The following is a 23725-nucleotide window of genomic DNA, read 5'->3' on the forward strand; positions in this document are numbered from 1 at the left end:
TGGTGATATAGTGATGATGATATCAATGATAGTGATGAAAGTAGTGATTATGGTGGTGATATAGTGATGATGATATCGATGATAGTGATGAAAGTAGTGATTATGGTGGTGATATAGTGATGATGATATCGATGATAGTGATGAAAGTAGTGATTGTGGTGGTGATATAGTGATGATGATATCGATGATAGTGATGAAAGTAGTGATTGTGGTGGTGATATAGTGATGATGATATTGATGATACAGTGATGAACGTAGTGATTGTGGTGGTGATATAGTGATGATGATATCGATGATAGTGATGAAAGTAGTGATTGTGGTGGTGATATAGTGATGATGATATTGATGATAGTGATGAAAATAGTGATTGTGGTGGTGATATAGTGATGATGATATCGATTATAGTGATGAAAATAGTGATTGTGGTGGTGATATAGTGATGATGATATTGATGATAGTAATAATTGTGATGGAAGTGATGAAAATAGTGATAGTGGTGGAGGGTGATATAGTGACAATAATATTGATGATAGCAGTGATGATAATATTTATGATAGTAGCGATGATAAGTGATGAACGTAGTAAAAGTAGTAATTAATAGAGGTGATAATATACTGTACAGTAGTGAAGAGAATATTTATGATAGTAGCGATGACAAGTGATGAAAGTAGTGATAGTGGTGATGATATAATGATGATGATATTGATGATACAGTGATGAACGTAGTAAAAGTAGTAATAATAGAGGTGATAATATACTGTACAGTAGTGATGATAATAGTTATGATAGTAGGCATAATAAACGGAAGATGTGATGATAGTGACAATGTTGCCGATGATTGGTGATGATAGTGACAATGTTGCCGATGATTGGTGATGATAGTGACAATGTTGCCGATGATTGGTGATGATAGTGACAATGTTGCCGATGATTGGTGATGATAGTGACAATGTTGCCGATGATTGGTGATGATAGTGACAATGTTGCCGATGATTGGTGATGATAGTGACAATGTTGCCGATGATTGGTGATGATAGTGACAATGTTGCCGATGATTGGTGATGATAGTGACAATGTTGCCGATGATTGGTGATGATAGTGACAATAATGCCGATGATTGGTGATGATAGTGACAATGTTGCCGATGATTGGTGATGATAGTGACAATTTTGCCGATGATTGGTGATGATAGTGACAATGTTGCCGATGATTGGTGATGATAGTGACAATGTTGCCGATGATTGGTGATGATAGTGACAATGTTGCCGATGATTGGTGATGATAGTGACAATGTTGCCGATGATTGGTGATGATAGTGACAATGTTGCCGATGATTGGTGATGATAAGTGACAATGTTGCCGATGATTGGTGATGATAGTGACAATGTTGCCGATAATTGGTGATGATAGTGAGAATGTTGCCGATGATTGGTGATGATAGTGACAATGTTGCCGATCGTTGGTGATGATAGTGATAGCCTACAATCGTATGAATATGACCATTTGTTTGCCTGTCTATGGTTTGATTATTTCAGAGGACAAAAATTTCGTTTAGCCTTGAATTGCCCAAGGGTAATAACATTTACCTAGTTTTTAACAATGATTTATGTATTTCTTTATGATTACCATGGTAACCATTACATCGTACCTTTCATCACATATTTAACAACGTTCCAACAGGTAACAGTTCATTTGGAAGAATTTGGAAATATTTTAAACAGAAACGAAACAAACAATGGTAAGATTGAGTTATTTCATTTTTACGCTATAGGCCTATTCTACAGTAAGACGAGAAATGTACTATCTAACGCAATGCGCAATTGAATCCGCGTCGTCGTAACAACATCATATTATGCGATTATCTTTGCAAACCTTTCTATTTTTTTGTTATGACTCTCCAATAAGGTTGAACCAAATTATTTAGGACAACAATTATGGGCCTATAATCTATGGTTGCTGGTTAGAGGTTACGTACTCATTCCGCCTGAACATTCAGCCTTTTCAAAATAATAACTATTTCTCAACTTTTGTAGGATATCTGGTATCACGGTGTTTTACTATTAGGCGTTGCTCTTTTTTCTTCTGTGGAATCAACTCACTTCCGCGGAGGGATACTTGGATGGAGACCCGCTGAAGACAACAACAAGGTAGGCCTAAGTCTGAAAGAATTTATTTTAAAGAAAATAGTCGTTATTTACTTCAATAAACATAATTTCACTTACCATTGCAGCACTAATATATTGACATATCATCTAAACACGTATCCTATTTTGTAAATAGTTAATGAACCAATTGAATTGAATATGTTACTCTAAATTTCAATACTTACGTGGCTAGTTTGATTTCTAATAAATCCAGATTGTAATCTTCTGGCAAGTCGCATGGCGTCGTTCTTGGGACACACAAACCACGCATTGTAACACGCGAGGTGAAGTAAAAAACGGAGAGGGTGTAATCAGGTGGTGTCAAGAAGAAGAATGTGATACTAGTGGTAGACCCTCGTCTGAATTGATCCACGGACCACTTGAGTTTGACTGTACCGATTTTAATGAGATTGAAGACTGGAGCACCGGAGTAGGCTCGTACGAGTACCAGTACACGCAAACTGAATTTACTATACAGTAAGTCTCTTAATTTGAAGTAGGCCTAACTACCAACTTTTAACGAAAGAATTAATTTTCTATACTAATTATGTCGACATAATACACTTAAGCTACACAATAGGGCCACGGATTCCGTTCTGCAAAACGTGCGTATGTGAACGCAGCGCCCGGAAAACGTAACTAACACGGCTCAGTGTGAACGTACGGTTTCAAGTATAATAGCCAAAATATAATTTATATTATATATTAAAAATAAGAAAGCATTCAAGTCTTTAAATCATCATACTAATACTGATTATCTGCAGCTCTCTTACCGATGACAAAAAAAAAAACGCTGATGGTGCTTGCGTACAAGTGTGACGTTTAAGCTAGGTTCTCACTATGACGTAAGCACAACGTTAGACTTGCCCCAAGTCTGTAGTTATTTCAACGCTTTTCAATGTTTGTCTGAAATACAGTGGTATACATATGAAACGCCGTATGTGCCAAATTTATTTTTTTACTAATATTAAGTCAAAACTCCAGACTAGCACAACGTAAGCCAATGACAAGAGAATGTTCAGATAATCAATCGCTTGTGATTGGTCAGATCACTTTTGCTGCGCCCTTGCTTTGGGTCTCTAGTGTGGGAATCAATCATTAAGCGTGGTTCCCACTAGCGACGCAAGTGAATTGACCAATCACAAGCGATGGCTTATTCGCTTGTGATTGCTAACTGTCTATAACTTCGCTTGTCATTGGTTAAAACGCTTGCGTTGCGTTTACGTCCTTGCGTTACGTTCTAGTGGGAACCAAGCTTACGCGTGGTTCCCACTAGCGACGCAACACAACGACGTAACGCAACGCAAGTGAGTTGACCAATCACAAGCGATGGCTTATTCGCTTGTGATTGCTAACTGTCTATAACTTCGCTTGTCATTGGTTGAAACGTTTGCGTTGCGTTTACGTCTTTGCGTTACGTTTTTATTTTATGTCTTTAGGCAATGTTGCCAAGGATTACCAATAGTGAATTAATCACTGTCCTATCAGATAGGTGGTAATCCCCCTGATACAGGGGCTATTGTGTGAACCAGTTCACCGGGGTAACCCCTTACGTTCTAGTGGGAACCAAGCTTTAGCGTTGCGCTTACGTCAATACGTTGCGTCCAAGAGTGGCTCTGGAATGTGTCACTTTTCATCTGGTTGTGTTCAGGCAGTGACCACATCACGTTTACTAATCTAAAAGTATTTAGTTTGTAACATTTCTTACAATACAGTGACCAAAGGTTTATTTCAAAATACATCATATTTACTATTATAGTATACTACTTTTCAGGTACGCGCCACTTTATTCTAATAGCTACTGGATAAATCTTCAAAATTATGGAGACGCACAAAAATGGAAACTGGTCTCTAAAGTAAACATATCGGTGAGAGCCGATAAAGAAGGACGACTTAATTCATCACCGATTACATCTATGATACCAGTCATCAAGGTACAAGAGGGTTGTAGTAGCACAATAAATATTCCAGGTAAGGAGTTACAGTATATGTGAAGTGAATAATATGGTATCCTTAAGGCCAACTCCGACACTGTCGTACGACGAGGCCTGACGAAACGTCTTGACTCGTCGGTGCTATCTGAGTTGAATCACGACGAGACGAGTCATCTTGAGATAACGACGGACTTTGTTTTTATGTCGTCGGAAGAACATTGAACACGTCGTATTTTCTCCCGACGAGGCGACTCGTCGGGCCTCGTCGTAGGACACTGTCTGAGTTGGCCTTAATTCAATTGGTTCTCAAACAATAATTTGTGACCAAACGAATTGTTAATGCCTCGGACGTGCACGAGTTCTATCACGCGTGATACCATGAAATGATCATCTACGCACAGTACGTTTACATATATTCCATTTTCCAGTCCATCCCGTTCACGTTAGTTTAAATGAACTAAAACAATTAAAACATATTGGACTGTAACATTAAAGATGTATTCGTTCCACTGAAAAAACTATTTTTTTAATATGTCATTTTAATGTCGCATTTATTCTGTTTGACCAAAAATTGGATCGAAAACAAAAATATTTACCTGAAAAAACTGTGATTTAAAGAAAAAAAAAGGTCAAATTGGCTGACAGCCAATTGGTTTTTGGGTAGAAGTTACCAGTTTATTTTGTCTTCTTATAAGTGAAAACATTGTCGTTTTTTTTTTATACGGAAGTGATTAACTTGATTAAAACTACAAACTGACATTTTTATTTTATCAATTTTCATTGTTCATGTTCTTGGGGGACAATACATATATATATATATAAACTTTAATTAGACACGAGACTGATGTGCAGTACAACACATCTTTAACTCAGCGATAACATCATAATTACTAAATATTTAATAGATAGCCTCTTTTCTAATTTTTGCTCACTATTAAAAAACCCAAATGTTTTTAAAGCACGTGATCCGGACGGTGACGTTGTCCGTTGTCGGTGGGCAGATGATAGTAAAAAGGAGTGCCCTGATCCTGTGAACGGTGCACGTGTTTGTGGTCCTCTGTCAGACGACAGCTATCTTGACCCGGTAAGGATACGAATGTACCATGTTTAGTTCGTTATTTAATGTTGTCTTTTCATTAGCAGTTTTAATGAAGGGACAGTTGATGTTGTAATGACATTTAATGATCATCCGGACATAGCATGCCTCCATGTATACAGTGATAATAACAACACGTATACACACAAGTTACGTACCGGTACGTCTCAACAATGCAGTACCACTTTTTAGACGCTTATCGTTTTAGTTTCTTTGTTTGCAGGACACGTGTCAAATCACATTTAATGCTACGGGTAATCCAGGATGGTACGCTGTGTCCGTCATAATTGAAGACTTTGCATTAAAGAACTCCACGGAAGCAATCAGTCAAATACCACTTCAATTTCTCATTAAAGTGTTCCCACTGTGTAAGTCAAGCCTAAAGTGACCATCCCAGTTACTCACAAGGCGAACTTTAAACTTCCGCACCTATTAGCTGCTTTCACATAACCGAATGTTTATTGCGCCCCGTAGTGAGAACTAACAAAACAATAAGTCTAAACTCGTACAGTGTATAAGACGAGACTTGTGAATTCCATTTATTTTTGTTTAAATTACAGCCGACATTTGCAGAAAAATTTCTATAATCGAGCCAACTGGATCATGTGACATCATCAGACCAGGTGAACATTGGCAAATGGATATAGTAGCCAAACCCGCAAGACCATCTGTTGAGTAAGTGTGTCTACTAATTAGTATGGGTTCCATACGGGGTTTTGACTTAATATTAGTAAAAAGGTAAAGATTTTGGCACATATGGCGTTTCATACGTATACTACTTGAGCTTGTATTTTTAGACAAAAAATCGAAAAAAAAAAAAAAATTTAAATAAAAAAGACAATAAATACAGACTTTGGGACAAGTCTATTTACTATTAAACGCTTTGAATTTAGTTTCAGGTGGTACTGGCATACCACCAGGTGACATTTACTGCAGTAACGCAGGTTGTTATAAATGACACACATTTTTGTAATTATATTGATAAATTAATGTATTATTGTTCATCTAGTATTACGCAGATTTCGACTTCCTCTCCATCCAACGTGGCTAAGACGTCCCTCATGCAGTATAATACGGGTACTGAAACACTATACAACGTCACGTTGGCGTGGACACCGACAGACAACGATATCGGTGAACACTTTGTTTGCTTCTTTGCTACCGATGACGACGGGTTAGTAGAATTACATGTTCACTTTCAATATACATCAATAACTAAACGTATAAACCTGACTCCATAAAAATTTTAAAATCCAGAAGCATTTTTACTGAAACTAAATTTACGACGCTTCTCATGTTCGACAGTTTGGCGCGCCATACGTAAAGCCCCGTCTACACTCAAACTTTATGTGACAAAAAATGTGATGTGCCCATATATGGATATGATGATAATGTCAAACCATATTAGGCATATCACTACCATATTTGGATACATCACACAGACAGAGCCTTAGATAGCCTAATATCGGGTAAATCTAAAGAACTAATCTCAAAGATGCTGAGCATTGTTAATAATAATAACAAAACAGAGATATGAACAATTATTATTTATATTTTCAGGGTCTCATCTGATCAACAATGTGTTACATTGATTGTCACAAGTGAGATTTTTTAATATCATTTTTACGCTCGAGTTCATTATTATTTTGTATTCTCTCCTTTAAAAGCATACTTATGAATTTCCATACATAAATACAGATTCTTTCGAGGACTGTCTTGTTCTGTTGGTTTTTCCACTTTTCCATATCTAAATTCATAACAAGGTCTATTGCTCAAAAACAGATTCTTATTTAAAGTTTTTTCCGGTTTTTTTAAATATTTTATTTTACATATTATAGTAATTATATAAATCGTAAAAATGTCCAAAATAGGATCTTTAAATAGAAAGTATTTCATACATTTTTACAATTATTTAGACGAACAACTTACCCCGCCTTCATTGTTGCCGAGTGAGTCTGTGCCGAACGATAGGATACCTTTAAACCCCGAAGCCGAGGAGATGATATTCGTATTTAGTACCAAGGTAAGAATGCAGATCCGTTGTATACGTCGTGAGCCACACCCCGTGTATACGGGGCGCCGTATAGACACAAAAATATGCATGCATGTTAACTACAAATAATACTTTTTATAGTGGTTTTTCTTCCATTTATTATTTACAAATAGCATTTCATATCTGAATGTATATACAAACTATACCATGTTGATAGATTAATGAGTGAAGTCAGTTAACTTCGTAATTGCATTCTTTCTTGTGTACACTAGATACAGCGACCAAAACAATCTAAGTACGTGTCAATATATAAGTTCCGTGGTGATACCTCGCGCCGGATTGCACGATATGATACGTCTCGGTCTAGACGAGTGCAGTTTCCTGAAGATGAGCCAACAACTGTAAGAATCAATATCACTAACCTCAACCTACGGCATGACCGCATTTACTATGTCGAGTTGGACAGTGCAATCGTTCTAGGCCACTACAGCGACTCGTGCTCAGCCACGAGACCTAACGATGGCGCAATGTGGTTTTTTGCTACAGGTAAGCTAAACGCTATTACCACTAGATTGAATCTATGACATGACCACGGATACATTTCCATATAAAAAAGGATCTTCAAATCGTGTGGGACCTAATTACATGTTTTTGTGAATATTTGTTCAAAATCTGATCCCGTTATCGTGCTACAATTATTATCCTACGCACTGAAAATGTATACATTCTTGAATACACGTGCCTTAAGCTCTGTCACAAACTTAATGTGACAAAAAATGTGACGTGCCCTTATAGACATTATGATGTCATATCACTACCATGTTTTGACATGTCACTACCATATTTAGGCACATCTCACTTTTTGCCAAACTGTATGATATTGTAGTCAGAGCTTGAGTCCAAGGTGTTAGAGCACAGTAGAAAACCTCCTTCAGGAAACTCCTATTCAGTAGAAACGTGAAATAAAGGGACAATTTTCCATGAATCAAACGAGGGAAAAAATATGTTTTAACACTACGGTAAACCCTAAGGAGCACCCTATTAAAGGGATACATTGTTGGTCATGATTGTGTTTGGAGACTCTCCTGCTCAAAATCAAATTATAATTCTAAATTAGCCGAAGAACCAACAACTACAGTACCACCGACAACAACCACTATGCCACCGACAACAACAACTATGCCACCGACAACAACCACTATGCCACCGCCAACCCCAGAAGCCATCACTGCACCGGTAGCTGAATGTAGCAGCTCTGGTATTCGGGTCCTTGTTCCTAAACTTATCGTAGGTGATGTAGATCCAGGACATTTACATTTCAATGACCCGAATTGCATTGGTCTATCTGCTAACAGGAGCGTTATATTAATGGAAACTGGTTACGATAGATGCGGAACAATCACAAGAGTAAGTCAAACCTTTAAAACAAATTATTCATAAGAAAATAAATGCTTTTAAAATCTAATAAACTATACGATGTAATTGTTTCATAATTGTGATTAATTGTAATTGTTTTAAGGTAAAGCCTAGTGGACGCGTTAGATACTTGAACACAATTTTCTCAGAGCCACTGCCTGTAACCGATACACGCATAACACGAGAGCGGGAAATTCAAATAAACATTGTCTGCGAAACGAGTGCAGATGGTGTTATTCACGCAGTTTTTGATCCTGATACGTCACCACTTGTCTTTGATATTCGTGAGACGGCTTCCTTTAACTTTGCACTTCATATGTTTCACGATGAAACTTTCCTGGAGCCCTACACGGCACTGGATTACCCTATTCCCGTACAGCTACGTGAGCGTCTGTACTTCTCTGTTAGAGCATCAAATCCAGGATTACATATCAGCATAGATAGTTGTAAAGCTACACCCCAGGCTGATCCAGCTGCTCAGGATTATTTCTACTTCATTCTCAATCGGTACGTAAACTAATCCATATCTCTCTAACCCATATTTCACGTAAGGGCGTGTGGCGCATTGTGTTGGACGTTTGACTACTGATCGTGAGATCGAGGTTCGAATCTAACTCTCACCGCATTGCTTGTATCCTTAGGCAAGATACTTTACTTACCTTTGCCTCTCTCCACCCAGGTGTATAAATGGGAACCCAATTAGATCAAGACACAACTTTGCGCAGATTACTAGCTGCATTATGGGAGTACGTTTAATCCCAAAAAAAATGACTGGGGTAATAATGTTCAGCGCTTAAAGGTTTCATAACATTATGCGCTATATAAATCCAGGATAATATTATTATTATTACTTCAGTTTGGTAATCAACCTTCATACTACTTAATAAAACGCCCTAATAACTCTTATTTAAAAAAAAACATTGTCTTCCTATACTCATTATAACTATACACTTACTATTTGTTTTTACGACAGTTGTTTTGAAGATAGTACTGTAGAACTACACCAGTCACCGTCATTGTCGGAAGTGAGGTTCTCAATCGAGTCTTTTGAATTTCATCGACATGGGATGTTGGACACGGTAAAGAAAACATATTAATTCCTTTAAAAGTATGTGACAGCTGAATCTTCATTCCTAGTACACCTTTTCGTACCCTTTAGAAAGATGGTTTTGTTATATTACGTCATTCATCTGCATTGAGGAAATTAAGCCCGTTGTGGACCCATGTCAGCCACAGTACAGCGCCTATCATGAACAAACGACTATTAGGAGTAAAGGGCCTTTCACACCTGCTCCGGCACGGTTCCGGTCCGGCGCCGGAACAGGTGTGAACGACCCTTAAGATGGATCAGTGCACCGGGGTAGCTCTCTCCCAAATGATACACTGGTTTCTTTGCATTCGATCAGTCAGGTGTGTACACTGGATCTTTAGTCTTGGAGTATTGTTCTACTAACAGAACAATTAGTCGTGGGGAGCCTTAAATCGGTGCCGATACTACAGTTATGGTTGGTTTGTCCGGAGCCTGAGTTAACCGCTCGATCAGAAAATTCGACTGCTTTTTTATTCTCTATTCAAGGCAAGACATAATGTTCATCTAGGGTGGTACAATGCCATAGTAGTACCTCTTAATCAACATGAAAGCACCACTGTCAAGGAACCTAGATTACTTTACATTTCAAAATGACGAATATTTAGAAAAAAAAACATTAACGCCCTTTTTTTTAAATTCAGATTTTCATCAGCTGTGATGTAAACATTTGCTCACAAAACGATGTCAATTCAGTTTGCCAGCAAGGATGTTCAGAAGATTTAGACGACCAATTAGAAATAAGTGATGATGCCACTCGAGGTGATGGTCCTCTCCGCAAACGCCGGTCCAGTGTCAATTCCAACGCTGAAATCGAACATAGCGCACGCATACCCTTGATGTTTGCTGCAAGTAATGAACAAAGTAAGAATTCGGTTAAGCGTGGTTCCCACTAGCGACGCAACGCAAGGACGTAACGCAACGCAAGTGAATTGACCAATCACAAGCGATGGCTTATTCGCTTGTGATTGCTGTCTATAACTTCGCTTGTCATTGGTTAAAACGCTTGCGTTGCGTTCGAGTGGGAACCAAGCTTTAAACATTATATTCTTCCTTTTCTTTATGTAAATACGTTTATGAATTAAAAGGAAAAAGTCTGCGTATTTATGGTGAAGTATAGGTATAATACTGTATATTCACCTAACGGTGGAATGCGTGTCGCGGCCAAACAGTCAATCAACACTGTGTTCCTTCAATTACGAATATATTGGTCTATGAAAACACTTTCATCGATTGTAAGGCTCTGAGTTTCTTATTAATAAACCATGTGGCCACATTTATAGTAAATGAAATGTAAATCAGTTGCTTGCTCTTGCAGAATCTGGTGACACGGTGACTTCTAATACTGGACTGTTTGACATCACAGTACTGGTGGTTAACATCTGTCTCCTTGTCATCGTTAGTGTTGCCACGGTTGTCGGCATCAAGCTAACAAGAAAGCTAACCCGCTTCAAACAAAGCAGCGACAATACGCATGTGGAGGAGACAAAGGCCACTAAATCCATTATGAGATATGATAATAAAAGCTATGAGATTGATATTTAGTACGGTAACGAAAAGAAAACATTAAATATGTTTCTTCTTTTCATGAAATGTCTTTAATGGTCAATGATGTTAAACTTTTCTTATTTAAAACGTGTCACTAGTGTAGGCCTACATGCTTTGCTCAGCAATTCAAATTTATTTGTAGTTTTTTATCCAGTGATATGATACGGTATAGCTTGGTCTAGGCCTAATATTAATAAAATGTTTGTATGCAATCTATACAGTCTACGGTATTCGCTGGAATAATAATGGTATAACAAAAATCGGGTCAGATAATATACTCTAGGTAGGTGTTCCACCTTCCTTCTATAGTTCACGTCACCAGGTGTACTTGGGTGAACTATTTTTGAAAGGAGGTCCGATAGAACCGGTTGCCAAAGAGTTGTGGAGCTACCGAATGAGAATGACCAATGACCTGGCATGATCAATATAATGGTCAATTTATAGGCCTAATGTACGTTGGATGATACAATACAACATTGTCAAAATATTCGTATTTTAATTAGCACAAATGACGTGAGTTTCCACGAATGAGACGCTCCATGGCCAAGAACGAAGACATTGGCATTTTTATTCGGCACACCGAATAATTAAGCTCAATAATTCGAGCAAAATGTTAGTAATGCGTCTTTTGCAGAAGAGCCGACACTTATACCTGTTGAATCCCGCCCTCAACCATTTTCACATGGTCTAACGATTGTATTGTGTTATTGTGGTCTATCGGTAAAACTCTATTGTGTTTACTATTTTGGTTAACAATCGGACAATAAGCCTCATGTATTGAACGTACGTTGATACTTATGAGTGATTAAACGGAAACGAAGCGAAATCTCACAGTATGAGCTATCGAAGAATGTAGATAACGGCCTAGATAATATCATTAAAAAGAAAGCCGTGTTTACATAAGGAAGAAACGGGTTTAAATCTGCTAAGGGAAACAGCTACGATGGCATCAGAAACAAGAGGTGACATTCCACCGCCGACGATTGCAGTCACAAGTACTAGTAGTGTAACTATTAGTACGGTCGCCGAGAATGGAGCTGGTCCTGAAGCAGGCGGACCCCTACAAATTCCGGACAATTGCATGATAAGTATTGCCTTGATGTCTGATTTCATTAAACAACCACCTCATCCATTTCAAGTGAAAGGTGGTACTGGTAACGGACAGCAAATAATTACGACTGGCAGCGACATGGATAACCGTATAACACACGACCGAGACATAGTCAATGTTTGTGTTCGATTGCCAGAGAATGAATCAAAATTTGATAATAATATGGGCGGGTAAGTTTTATCTGATATATTCATTAAATTATTCGCAATTTCGTGAAATACTACACATTTAATTAATTATCTAATGACACAAACGGAAAGACAAATGCGCAGGCTTTTGTACACGTGCGTCAAATACATGCTGCACCATCATGATATGCTATCTCAGACGTAGGCCTACTAAAATTAATCAAAGAAGATGTTCAAATAAAAATGTATATAAAAAAACACGCCTGGTAGGTTCTGCATAATATAATACACGTATTGTACCTGCTGCTAATGGTAATTATAAAGCAGATCTCTGACTTTATGACTTGATTGCCTTTAATAGCGGTATTATAAATAAAATAAATACGGGTTATTAAATAAACATAGTATAATTCCACCTTATCCTCGTTTATATGTATATTATCATTTCGATTGCTCCATAAAACTAAATCATCAACACCGCTACTGTGTTTAAACCTTGTTCACGCACATTGGCATCGACACAATTTCATTTCTGTTGCTGTATCAATAGTATAAGTTTATCACTCTCACAAAATCATATACGGAAGTGCTTTTTATTTAAGAAAAGCCTAATTATAAGAGCTCATCGATAGACTTGCAACATACTGTTTGTGTCATCAATGTTACCAGCGAGTGCATGTTGTATTCATAAAGCCACTCATCTTTTGTTCACGGTGTAACATGTTATTAAAAAAAATGAGATATTATTAATCAACAATAGAAAATATTCTATATGATATACCATGGACATATCCGTGTATATACCAATTAATCAACTATTGACATTTGATTGAGTAGGTATACAGCACCGTTACGTACACAGTCGTTCTGTTTTATACGATAAGGCAGCCAAATCCAAAAATTCACTCGGGTATATATCATGAGTCTACAAAACGATTTTAAATCTCAAATGTGGAGATCATTTTTGTGTTCTCGATATACACATTACTCTCCGATTATCGGTACTATATATAAATTTGTCCAGTAGGCCTATACTATAGGAAGGGTACCGTGATAAATTATGACATGTTTTTCACATGTATCGCCCGGATCATAGACACTAACATAAACCTTATTTTCCATGATACAGACATCACGTGTTTTGTATTGGTTATTATCGTACGTGTTAATATAATTATTATTTTATGTATTTGTAATATTATGTGTGTAGAACATTTATTGAATATTGAATAAACGAATGAATAAATAGGAGATGCCGTATGACGGAATTAATCGACACTGGACATTAGCACTGGTAATCGAATGTATTAGCCCTATCCTTTTATAACTATAAGATGATTATTAAAGTATTTATTCTTTATATTACATTATACATTGTTTGTATAATTTTCTACGTTATATACTTGAAATAGAATAATGAATTCAAATATTGATCTAAGAAGAGTGTATACAAATTATGCGGGCAATACCGTCTACCAATGTGAACTGTACTCTAGAGTAGAAGCAGCACCCGCATTAAGTAATTACAATTAGGCATATAGGCCTAATAGCCGAATAAAAAAAAGTACAATAAAATAGATAGCCGTATTGCAGTACTGAATAAGCCTCGAGGAGGAGATACACAAGTAAACACAACCATTTATATTGCATTGAATATAGACGAAACGATTTAGCATGATGCAAAACATTTATATAAAATAGGAGTACAATACAAAATTAGTACATAAACATAAGGCCATAAAATGGAGGCATTAGTTCTGAGTCTTCCATGATCATACAAGGCTAACATGGCGTACGATACCGTATGCCTTATATCCCAGAAAGGTAGGCCTACGCGATGCTTATAAAGAAGAAAAGTCTTCCAATAAACATTTATAGATAACATTCAATATAGTGATTGAATTCAATACAATCGTTAAAATAATAACAAAATCATTAAAATATGATTTTTTCATTAATTGATATAGAATTTTAAAGATATGGCGTGTGGGGATTGGTTTTAGTTTCGAACGAATTCACCATGATGAACATTAAAGAGCTTTCAATATGCGGCGACTGACGACCAACCTAGGTCTAGTCAATCGATTGATCGTCGCCTGGACCTAGAAACCATCAAATCTATGTGTCCGCACCAATGAATCAACATGACGAAGTTTGGTCATCGGTTGTCGTAAATCGAATTCACCATGATGAACATTAAAGAGCTTTCAATATGCGGCGACTGACGACCAACCTAGGTCTAGTCAATCGATTGATCGTCGCCTGGACCTAGAAACCATCAAATCTATGTGTCGGCACCAATGAATCAACATGACGAAGTTTGGTCATCGGTTGTCGTAAATCGAATTCACCATGATGAACATTAAAGAGCTTTCAATATGCGGCGACCGACGACCAACCTAGGTCTAGTCAATCGATTGATCGTCGCCTGAACCTAGAAACCATCAAATATATGTGTCCGCACCAATGAACCAACATGACGAAGTTTAGTCATCGGTTGTCGTAAATCGAAACCTTCAAATAACCAGGATGTTGACGAAAAAATATTAATTGATCAAGTACTTTTATAGTGTTGCCACTCTACAATAGAATTATTCTCGTAATCACAATAGTTGGGAATTAACGGTTAGGACACATAAATTGATACTACAATCATTGAACTATTTGTAAGGCTAAATTGGTTCCTAAAATATGTTCCTTCACTTGTAAGACCGCCACGAATTTTTTATTGATGAAATGTAGGCCTACTTAATTTTACGGTAAGTACGACAATGCAACACATAAATTGATTCTACAGTATAATCATTAAACTATTTGTAAGGCTAGGCTAAATTGCTTCCTAAAAAATGATAATTATGTTTATAATAGAGATGTACCGTAACTCCCACTGTCTAGATTATTGGTAGGGAAAGAATAATTTATTCATTATTCAGGAAATTAAGATACATGTTACGAAAACTCATTTATAAATTTTCTGTGAATTAAATCACTGCCAGCAATTCAGTCATTACTTTTCTTGCAGTAGATCTTTAAGACGAATAATCTCATGATTAAATTGTGTTTATGATATGTCTAGAACGTGAATTATTCCTGTTATTGAGCGAGGCCAGAAAAAGGTAAATTAGGAAATTGAAAATTGCAATCATATTGTTCTATAATGCTTTTCGAAAAGGTAGTGTCCAAAGATTTTCAAACCGCGAGATTGGAATCACTCGTGTTTTCTTAATCTGGCTGTATAATGGTTATTAGTTAACAAACATAGCATATATTCCTTCGCGACTTGTGTAGAAACACACCTGTATTGGGCCTAAAGTAGCAGAGGTCTACATATCTACCACGTAAGGCACCAATATAGTGCGGCATACTGTTGCCTCTATAATGGAGGCAACAGTTAATTTTGCCCGGTGGTACATCCATGTAGGAACTTCATCTCTATCTACAATGGATGCAAAACATAGTTTACCCATATTAGGTATCCATGTAGGGACGTCATCCTCGTCTACATTGGATGCAAAACGGAGTTTACCCCGATGGGATATCCATGCTGTAGGAACGCCATCTAGGCCTAGAATGGATGCAAAACGGAGTTTACCTGTACCCCGATGGGATATCCATGCTGTAGGAACGCCATCTAGGCATAGAATGGATGCAAACCCACCATGTGATGAATGCAAGTACAGTCACGTCGCCATTTCCATCTACAGACTAATGACGAACATGTTTACGTACCCCCATTTGGGATATTCTTGTAGGAACAACGTCATCTCTGTTCAAGACAGATGGGAAAATGAATAGATGCAAAAACCCATGTGATGAATCAAAGTACAATCACGTTACCCTTTGCATCTGCAGACGAATGACGAACAATGTAGGAACGTCATCTCTGTTTTAAGATGGATGGAAAAATGATTTGATGCAACCCATTTGATGAATCTAAGTACAATCACGTCGCAATTTCCATCTACAGACGAATGACGAACATGTTTACCCACGTGGGAAATTCATGTAGAAACGTCATCTCTGTTCAAGACAGATGGAAAACGAATGGATGCAAAACCCACGTGAGGATCGAATACATAGGCCAGTAATCATGCCGCCATTTCCATCTACAGACGAACGAATGACGAACAATGTAGGGACGTCATCTTTGTTCATGGAACAATGTACAGATACAGACGTCATCTCATTAACGACGGACTCTGATGGTGGGGTCAACGAAATTGAAAAGAGTAGGCTTATTTATTCTAGGCTTGATTCCTCAAAACGGGATCTTTAGACGTCGTTCGTGTTCCTCATTAAAGTGAAATTGAAAATTACCACTCAAAGCATGTTTCTACGGATCTGCGCCATTGACGAACGATGCAAAACATGTAATTAGGCCTAAACATTTGTGAGATATAAAGTTTAAAGTTTATGTGTAAGAGGAAGTTCAACAATTATTTACTGTTGGCTCGGAGTTACAGAAGTTTTGACAGGACGGAACGACCACAGCCGACCTGGAGGCAGCGGGGCACGTACTGCCGTACCACATTTTAAACACTTTAAATCAGATTCAGTGATTCGCGCGCCGGCGTTACAAAATAACAATGTACACCAATATTAGTGTTAGATAATAACGATAGAATTTAATACCTGAATAACTTCAAACTCGTTGCACTAACTAGGCCGCAGTAGAAAACTTCACCACAGACATGTCAAAAGATGTTGAAAGAGAAACACGAAGGCCGCGTCACATGGTCTGAAAGCTTGCGCCCTCAAGTGGATTTTATTTATTCACAATTCATTTTAATATCATATTTTTAACCAAGAAAAACCCCAATAAAAACAGGTCAGGAAATTCAAAAACCGACCTAGGCCACTATGACAGAATGAGTCAGTAATACCTTTATATGATATAAACATTGGGTACAATAATTATTATGAAAAGCACTATTTACAATAAAATCAAATTACAGTACTGGACCTACAAATTTAAGATTTCAGGATAAAAGACAGTATACAAATTTGTATTGATTAAAAATCTATATATTATAATATATTCGTTAATAAAAGGCCGTGTGTCAATTATTAACAATAATATTAACCTACAATAATTTATCTTAAATTTCGGATTTCTGAAATAATATTATATAATATATTCTTTGATAAGTTTGCAGGTACATCTAATTTGCCTACGGTTTTTTTTATATAATATAAGACATAATAACTATAGTCGTTAATATTTTTTTTTAATATCGGATGCTCTTTATCATTTATGATAATTGAATGATTGAATTTGCATTAGCATATGTTTATAATAATATTATTTTTTACGATGAAAGAGTCCGTCGGATACTTTTCCAGTTGCGTCAATTGATTTACAAATGACGGAATATTATATAAAGTTTATCTTGATAAAAAAAATGTCCTCGTGTCCAAAAGGATTTTTAAAACACTAGATGTGTGCACAGTCTGCTCACCGCTTTACCTGAACAATTACCGCTTTACCTGAACAATTACCCCTTTAAAAAGCACAGCCAATGACGATCCCATCCCCTTCTCCAGGCCCTACCCCTTTTCTCCAGGGCCATCCTATTTTCTTCAGGGCCTTCCCCTCTTTTTTTCTCCAAAGCCTACCCCTTTAATCCAGGGCCTAACCATTTTCTTTAGGGCCTACCACTTTTCTCCAGGGTCTACCACTTTTCTCCAGGGTCTACCACTTTTCTCCAGGGTCTACCACTTTTCTACAGGGCCATCCCCTTCTACAGGGCCATCCTATTTTCTTCAGGGCCTACCCCTTTAATCCAGTGCCTGTCCATTTTCTCCAAGGATTACTCCCTTTCTCCAGAGCGTACCTCTTTTCTCAAGGAAGGCCTACCCCTTTTCTCCAGGGCCACCCCTTTTCTAAAGGCCAACCCCTTTTCTCCAGGGCCACCCATTTTTTCCAGAGACACCCATTTTCTCCAGGGACACCCCTTTTCTCTAGGGCCTACCCCTTTTCTCCAGAGCCTATCCCTTTCCTCCAGGGCCTACACCTTTTCTCCAGGGCCACCCTTTTTCTCCAGGGCCACCTCTTTCTTCCAGGGCCTACACCTTTTCTCCAGAGCCTACCCGGTCCTTTCCTCCAGGGCCTACACCTTTTCTCCAGGGCCACCCTTTTTCTCCAAGGCCTACCCCTTTAGCGAAGTACTGAGAAGTCCAGTCTGTAATAACTAGATCACGCGCAGCGAGTCATCACACTATTTATTTTTTTTATCAGTGTATAACTAATCACCTAATGTGTGGTTGTATAAAGAAAACCTACGTTCCTTAATCCGTTATGAGTCAGAAAAATTAGATTTTTGTGCATAATATAACAGTCGGCTTATATTGTGGTTTAGCATGAAGGATAAATTTTATGAATTTGTAATTATTAAATGGCTAAATATTGAATATAATAATTGTTATTAAATGTCAGTGAAACTAAGTTTGCGCATGTGCAGCCAAAATTTTGGCAACGATGTGTATGAGATATAATAATAAGATAAGAAAGTTAGTTAACCAATCACAAAAAGACAGATGATCGACTGGGTCGTGATAAAATCACTTGCGTAAAGCTCTGTCTACACTATCAAACTTGTTTGATAAATATGGTAGTGCTATGACGTCATCATGTCCATATTATGCGCACATCACATTTGTTGTGTAGACAACATTTTTAGGCTTGCGTCCTTGCGTTGCGTGTCCATTCAAGTGAGTAAATATTACCCTACAATGGTATATTATGCTTGAACTTGTGCGCACGCCTATGGAAAAGAGGCTAACCTCCTCATAACCTATCTGTATATTGCTTTTTTATAAAAGATTATTATTGGTTCTTGGCATTCAAAATAGTAAATACAGTGCTTTTGGGACACTTTGCATTTTTTTTATTCTTTATTTTTCTTTATTTAGTCCAATATAAAAAATACATCAGAAATTCCTCTTTTATACACTGCAGAGATAGTAACAAATACACATACAAAATACAAATCAATATAAAATCACATATAAAATATTAACATGTCTACGATCCAGATGTTCTCTCTCCATGAGTTAGCGTTGGATGGACAAATTTGTTACAGTGGTGACAATAGACTGTGGGACAAATGATTTATTATAGCGTTTAGTACGGCTTCGAGGCAGACGGATACGAATATTAGATGGAAGAAAAGTGTATTCCTTATGGAGGAGTGGTCTGTTTGGGAGAGTATACGTTTTACCAAGGAGAGAACACCTGCATCATAGTTGAAATTAAGTAGTACGGATACATCAACTTCAATAACTCACCCGGCCCTTCTGGTAATTTTATTTATTAATTCTTTATCTTAATAATGGTTCTTTCAGGTTCTTCCATATTACAACGGAGTCGGACCTTGAGGCTATTTCTCGTACATTGTCAAACAGACCAATTTTGCTAGACGTTCGATTGAGGCAGAAAACCAAATACAACACAAGTACAGTAGTAATTATACATGGTACGTACAGCCAACAGTAATGTACACATTTCAAACAATGCATTATAATTTATTGATTTTTTTCTACATAATTATCATTCGTCTATTTTGACGCTATTAAAAATGTTAATTTCATATAGTTGAACCATGAGGTAATAATCTGACGTACTAATCGCTTCGTTCCCATTGTTACGTTGCGTGTGAACTAGCGCGGGTATTGACGCAGCGCGGATAGACGCACTCACAGTGGGAACGTAAAAACAAAAGTGGTTTTTCTGATTGAGGTTCCTTATAACGACATGTTAGATGAATATGAATACAGGAGGTGTATATTTAAAATGGTTTTTTTTTTAAGTTTGACTGTTCCATGCATCTCGGTTCCTCATTATTCAATCCTTCAACTCGTGATAGTCTCTCCATTAAACTCATGACATTTCATTAAATGCAGTTTGTGTTTACATTTTTAGATGATTTTGCTGTGTATATCAACACACAGCACGAACGAATTAAGCAGCAGCTAGATAGTGCCTTCGAAGAGGCCAAGTCATGCGCCAAAATCGGACGAAAGTTTGTCTTGACGGTTAGTAGGCTATACAATGTATTATGATAAAAAGCATTTCATGTCGGAGTTAAAAATACGTGTTTATTCCGTTTCCTGATGAAGAGGAGTGAATCTATCTATGATTAATTATTACTAATAACAGAATGGTGATAATGATTTACACTGGCAAACTCTTTTTTTTCCCGAAAGTTTTCCTACCCTAGAAAAACACAATTTAAGAGCAGAATAAGCATTTTTTTGTTGTTCACCATCACCTTTATTCATTCATTGTCTTATGAATAATAATGAATGCATAATTCCTATATACAGACAAAAAGCTTAATGCACGTTCCTTTCAGCTTTTGTACTGTTCCTTACGAAACTTTTTATTTATTGTGAAAAATACCATTAAACTCATAAACATTCAAATGTTATACCGTACATTAACACTTTTTGTTTTATTTGAATAGCTTGATTTTGGTCCGCTTCTGAAAGAGTGGCTGAATGCCTTTTTAGAGGAACAAGGTATGCAAGAGTACGAATGGTACACAAAGATGGAATCCAAAAATGGAAGATTAGTGATAACAAACCATTACGAATTACCCGAACATTGTACTGGGTCACGTGACAACTGTTTATCGTGGTTGCTGTGTTTTCCATGTTGTTTCATGACATGCCCATGTTATAATGTACGTTTAGTTGAAGTTAATACTTATACATTTTGATTCTTGATCGGATGATCGTACGTGCATAAACTAGGCCTGACGAACAAGAGTCATGGTCAATTTTCCAATAATGATAATCTACATGCGTCAATTTTCCATTATAAGTAATTATGTTGGCAGACTACCTAAACTAATTATTATTATAATAACATATCGGTGTCTTTTTTTTTAGATATATCGTGCATTTGCATGTTACGACAGGAAGATACGCCTTCGTGCTCAGGTATCGTTAATGCATAAAGAGGGCGCTAAATTGGCAGACACCAAATCCGAACTACTTTCGTTAATCCATCGCGACTCGGCGAGATTTGGAGCCTCCTGGAGAAGGAGTTATCATCGACTCCGGCGCATGCTCAGTAACTTTTCAAAGGGAAAGTTCTTACAGTAAAATGTGTGTAATAATTGTAAACATGTTTACAGATTTTATTTTCATAAAACAAATATCGTGTTGAATATTTCCGGCGCATGTTCAGTAACTTTTCAAAGGGAAATTTCTTTGAGTAAAATGTGTGTAATATGTTTACAGATTTTATTTTCATAAAAAAACTAATATCGTGCTGAATATTAAAAATGGAAATTTATGACAGTAATAATGTGATTTTATTTTTAAGATTATTTAAACATAACTATTATTCCTATGAATGTTTGAATTATTGTTTATAATATGCTTATGCACAAAATTATATGTTAGTGGTTTTTTTTTCTCTTTTGTGAGGGCAACCCACTTTTATTGCAATGATAAACAATATATTATTAATTATAAATTATATGTTAGTGTTATGGACTTTTCTTCTGTAATTGTTGAAGACCTAATTTCTAGGGTTCATTAAATTAACAATAGGAAAAGACAGGTTGATTTCGCCATGCAAAACTTCGCCTTCTTGAAATTAAATATTTAATATATTATAATAACGGTAAGCACGACGCACTAGTTACTTTCAACTGAAAGATATTATTTTAACGCTGTTTAATTTACCAAATTAATTTAAATTATTTATCATAATTTATTAACGTGTTTTTCCGTTCTTCTTTGCTGTTATTGAATCATTGTTGTCTTCCATCCTATTAAACGTTACGTAGTGTGTTTGAGTTAGGCATAATGGTAGTTTGACGCCATTATACGGAAATAGGCGTTTACAGGGAAGGAAAACAGGAAATGGGGGATGGTTTTCTTCAACCTACATTTTCTCACCGTGATTATCCACTTTGTATATTATATATAAATATATATAACAATACCACATTAACGGTTCTTTTTTATATGACATTCAACACAATTCATGCACCCTATGGTAGTGACGTTTCACCTTGATGTAAGTTTGTATAATAGTATCATAAGCAGGAGGTACTAGGTAAAAAGCCTTAAACACTTGTACAACAAGGTATACCCGTGGCACTTTTAAAACGAGTATATCTTTTGTTATGATTAAGGTTTTCAACAGTACATGAGAGATATATTTTGGTGACGGTATGTAAATATTCGTTGATAAATAATATTTAAAGTTTTATATATTGTAAACATTGTATTGGTGGTCTTAAATATGACATATTGAAATAAAGATATAGTATGGTTTTGTATGTTTAATTTATTTCTATTTATCTAAATGGTGTCGCTCATAGCACCTGCCAAATGATAGAGGGCGTACTGAGTTAATAACCATTGCTCAAAATCAGACATTAAACTTGACACTCGATAGATACGTTTTTATACACACATACACAAGCCGCACCCGTGATCATGGCACGAAATACAGACATTAAAGATGTATTGTCCCCCTGAAAAAAAAATTATTTAACATTTTTCTGTTGAATATTCCATTTTAATTTCACTTAATAATTATCCACTTTGACCAAAAATTAGATCGAAAAAAAAAATGATTTACCTGAAAAAACTATAATTTAAAGCAAAAAATGGCCTATGGATTTTTGGTTGAATTTAACCATTTATTTTGTCATTTAAAAAGGGAAAACACATTTTTTTTTCTTTTTTCCTACGGAAGTGATTATACTTCATTAAAACTACAAAACAACCTATCCAAAGTCTGATTTAATTAATATTTATTTTTCATGTTTTTGGGGGACAATACATCTTTAAAAGGCAGACTATGAACAACCCAACACAGACAGAAATTTCAGACTATGAACACGCAACGCAGATACTTAAGGGCACACTATGGACACCCAACACAGACAGTAAAAGGCAGACAATAAACAACTCAACACAGACAGAAATGTCAGACTATGAACACGCAACGCAGATACTTAAGGGCACACTATGGACACCCAACACAGACAGTAAAAGGCAGACTATAAACAACTCAACACAGACAGAAATATCAGACTATGAACACGCAACGCAGAGATACTAAAGGGCACACTATGGACACCCAACAAAGACAGTAAAAGGCAGACAATAAACAACTCAACACAGACAGAAATGTCAGACTATGAACACGCAACGCAGATACTAAAGGGCACACTATGGACACCCAACAAAGACAGTAAAAGGCAGACAATAAACAACTCAACACAGACAGAAATATCAGAC

The 23725-nt window shown here is 36.6% G+C and overlaps 2 protein-coding genes across 2 annotated transcripts; both read left to right on the forward strand.

Moving 5' to 3' along the window:
* The first annotated feature begins 1693 nt into the window (after positions 1–1693).
* On the forward strand, positions 1694–11445 carry LOC140044517 (uncharacterized). Its single transcript, XM_072089098.1, has 16 exons — positions 1694–1738; positions 2034–2147; positions 2359–2621; positions 3919–4115; positions 5038–5162; positions 5398–5542; positions 5735–5849; positions 6184–6348; positions 6735–6775; positions 7091–7197; positions 7440–7713; positions 8285–8574; positions 8687–9090; positions 9557–9662; positions 10315–10534; positions 10989–11445. Exons 1-16 carry the CDS (start codon positions 1736–1738, stop codon positions 11213–11215), a joined length of 2796 nt encoding a protein of 931 aa, XP_071945199.1. The 5' UTR covers positions 1694–1735; the 3' UTR covers positions 11216–11445.
* A 524-nt stretch (positions 11446–11969) lies between these two features.
* Positions 11970–22742, forward strand: LOC140049552 (uncharacterized). The gene is made up of 5 exons (XM_072094457.1): positions 11970–12499; positions 19802–19932; positions 20379–20491; positions 20923–21141; positions 21350–22742. The coding sequence occupies exons 1-5, from the start codon at positions 12162–12164 to the stop codon at positions 21563–21565; spliced, it is 1017 nt and encodes a 338-aa protein (XP_071950558.1). The 5' UTR covers positions 11970–12161; the 3' UTR covers positions 21566–22742.
* Positions 22743–23725: the final 983 nt, after the last annotated feature.

This window comes from Antedon mediterranea, chromosome 1, assembly GCF_964355755.1.
Source record: "Antedon mediterranea chromosome 1, ecAntMedi1.1, whole genome shotgun sequence".
NCBI lineage: Eukaryota > Metazoa > Echinodermata > Crinoidea > Comatulida > Antedonidae > Antedon > Antedon mediterranea.

Bases quoted from the DNA above. Each gene is read 5' to 3' on its own strand.
- LOC140044517 (XM_072089098.1), top strand. The intron at 2,622-3,918 runs GTAAGTCTCTTA...ACTACTTTTCAG, and splicing joins CAAACTGAATTTACTATACA to GTACGCGCCACTTTATTCTA. The intron at 9,663-10,314 runs GTAAAGAAAACA...TTTTAAATTCAG, and splicing joins GACATGGGATGTTGGACACG to ATTTTCATCAGCTGTGATGT.
- LOC140049552 (XM_072094457.1), top strand. From the start codon at position 12,162: ATGGCATCAGAAACAAGAGGTGACATTCCACCGCCGACGATTGCAGTC. The intron at 12,500-19,801 runs GTAAGTTTTATC...TGGTTCTTTCAG, and splicing joins TTTGATAATAATATGGGCGG to GTTCTTCCATATTACAACGG. The intron at 19,933-20,378 runs GTACGTACAGCC...TTACATTTTTAG, and splicing joins TACAGTAGTAATTATACATG to ATGATTTTGCTGTGTATATC.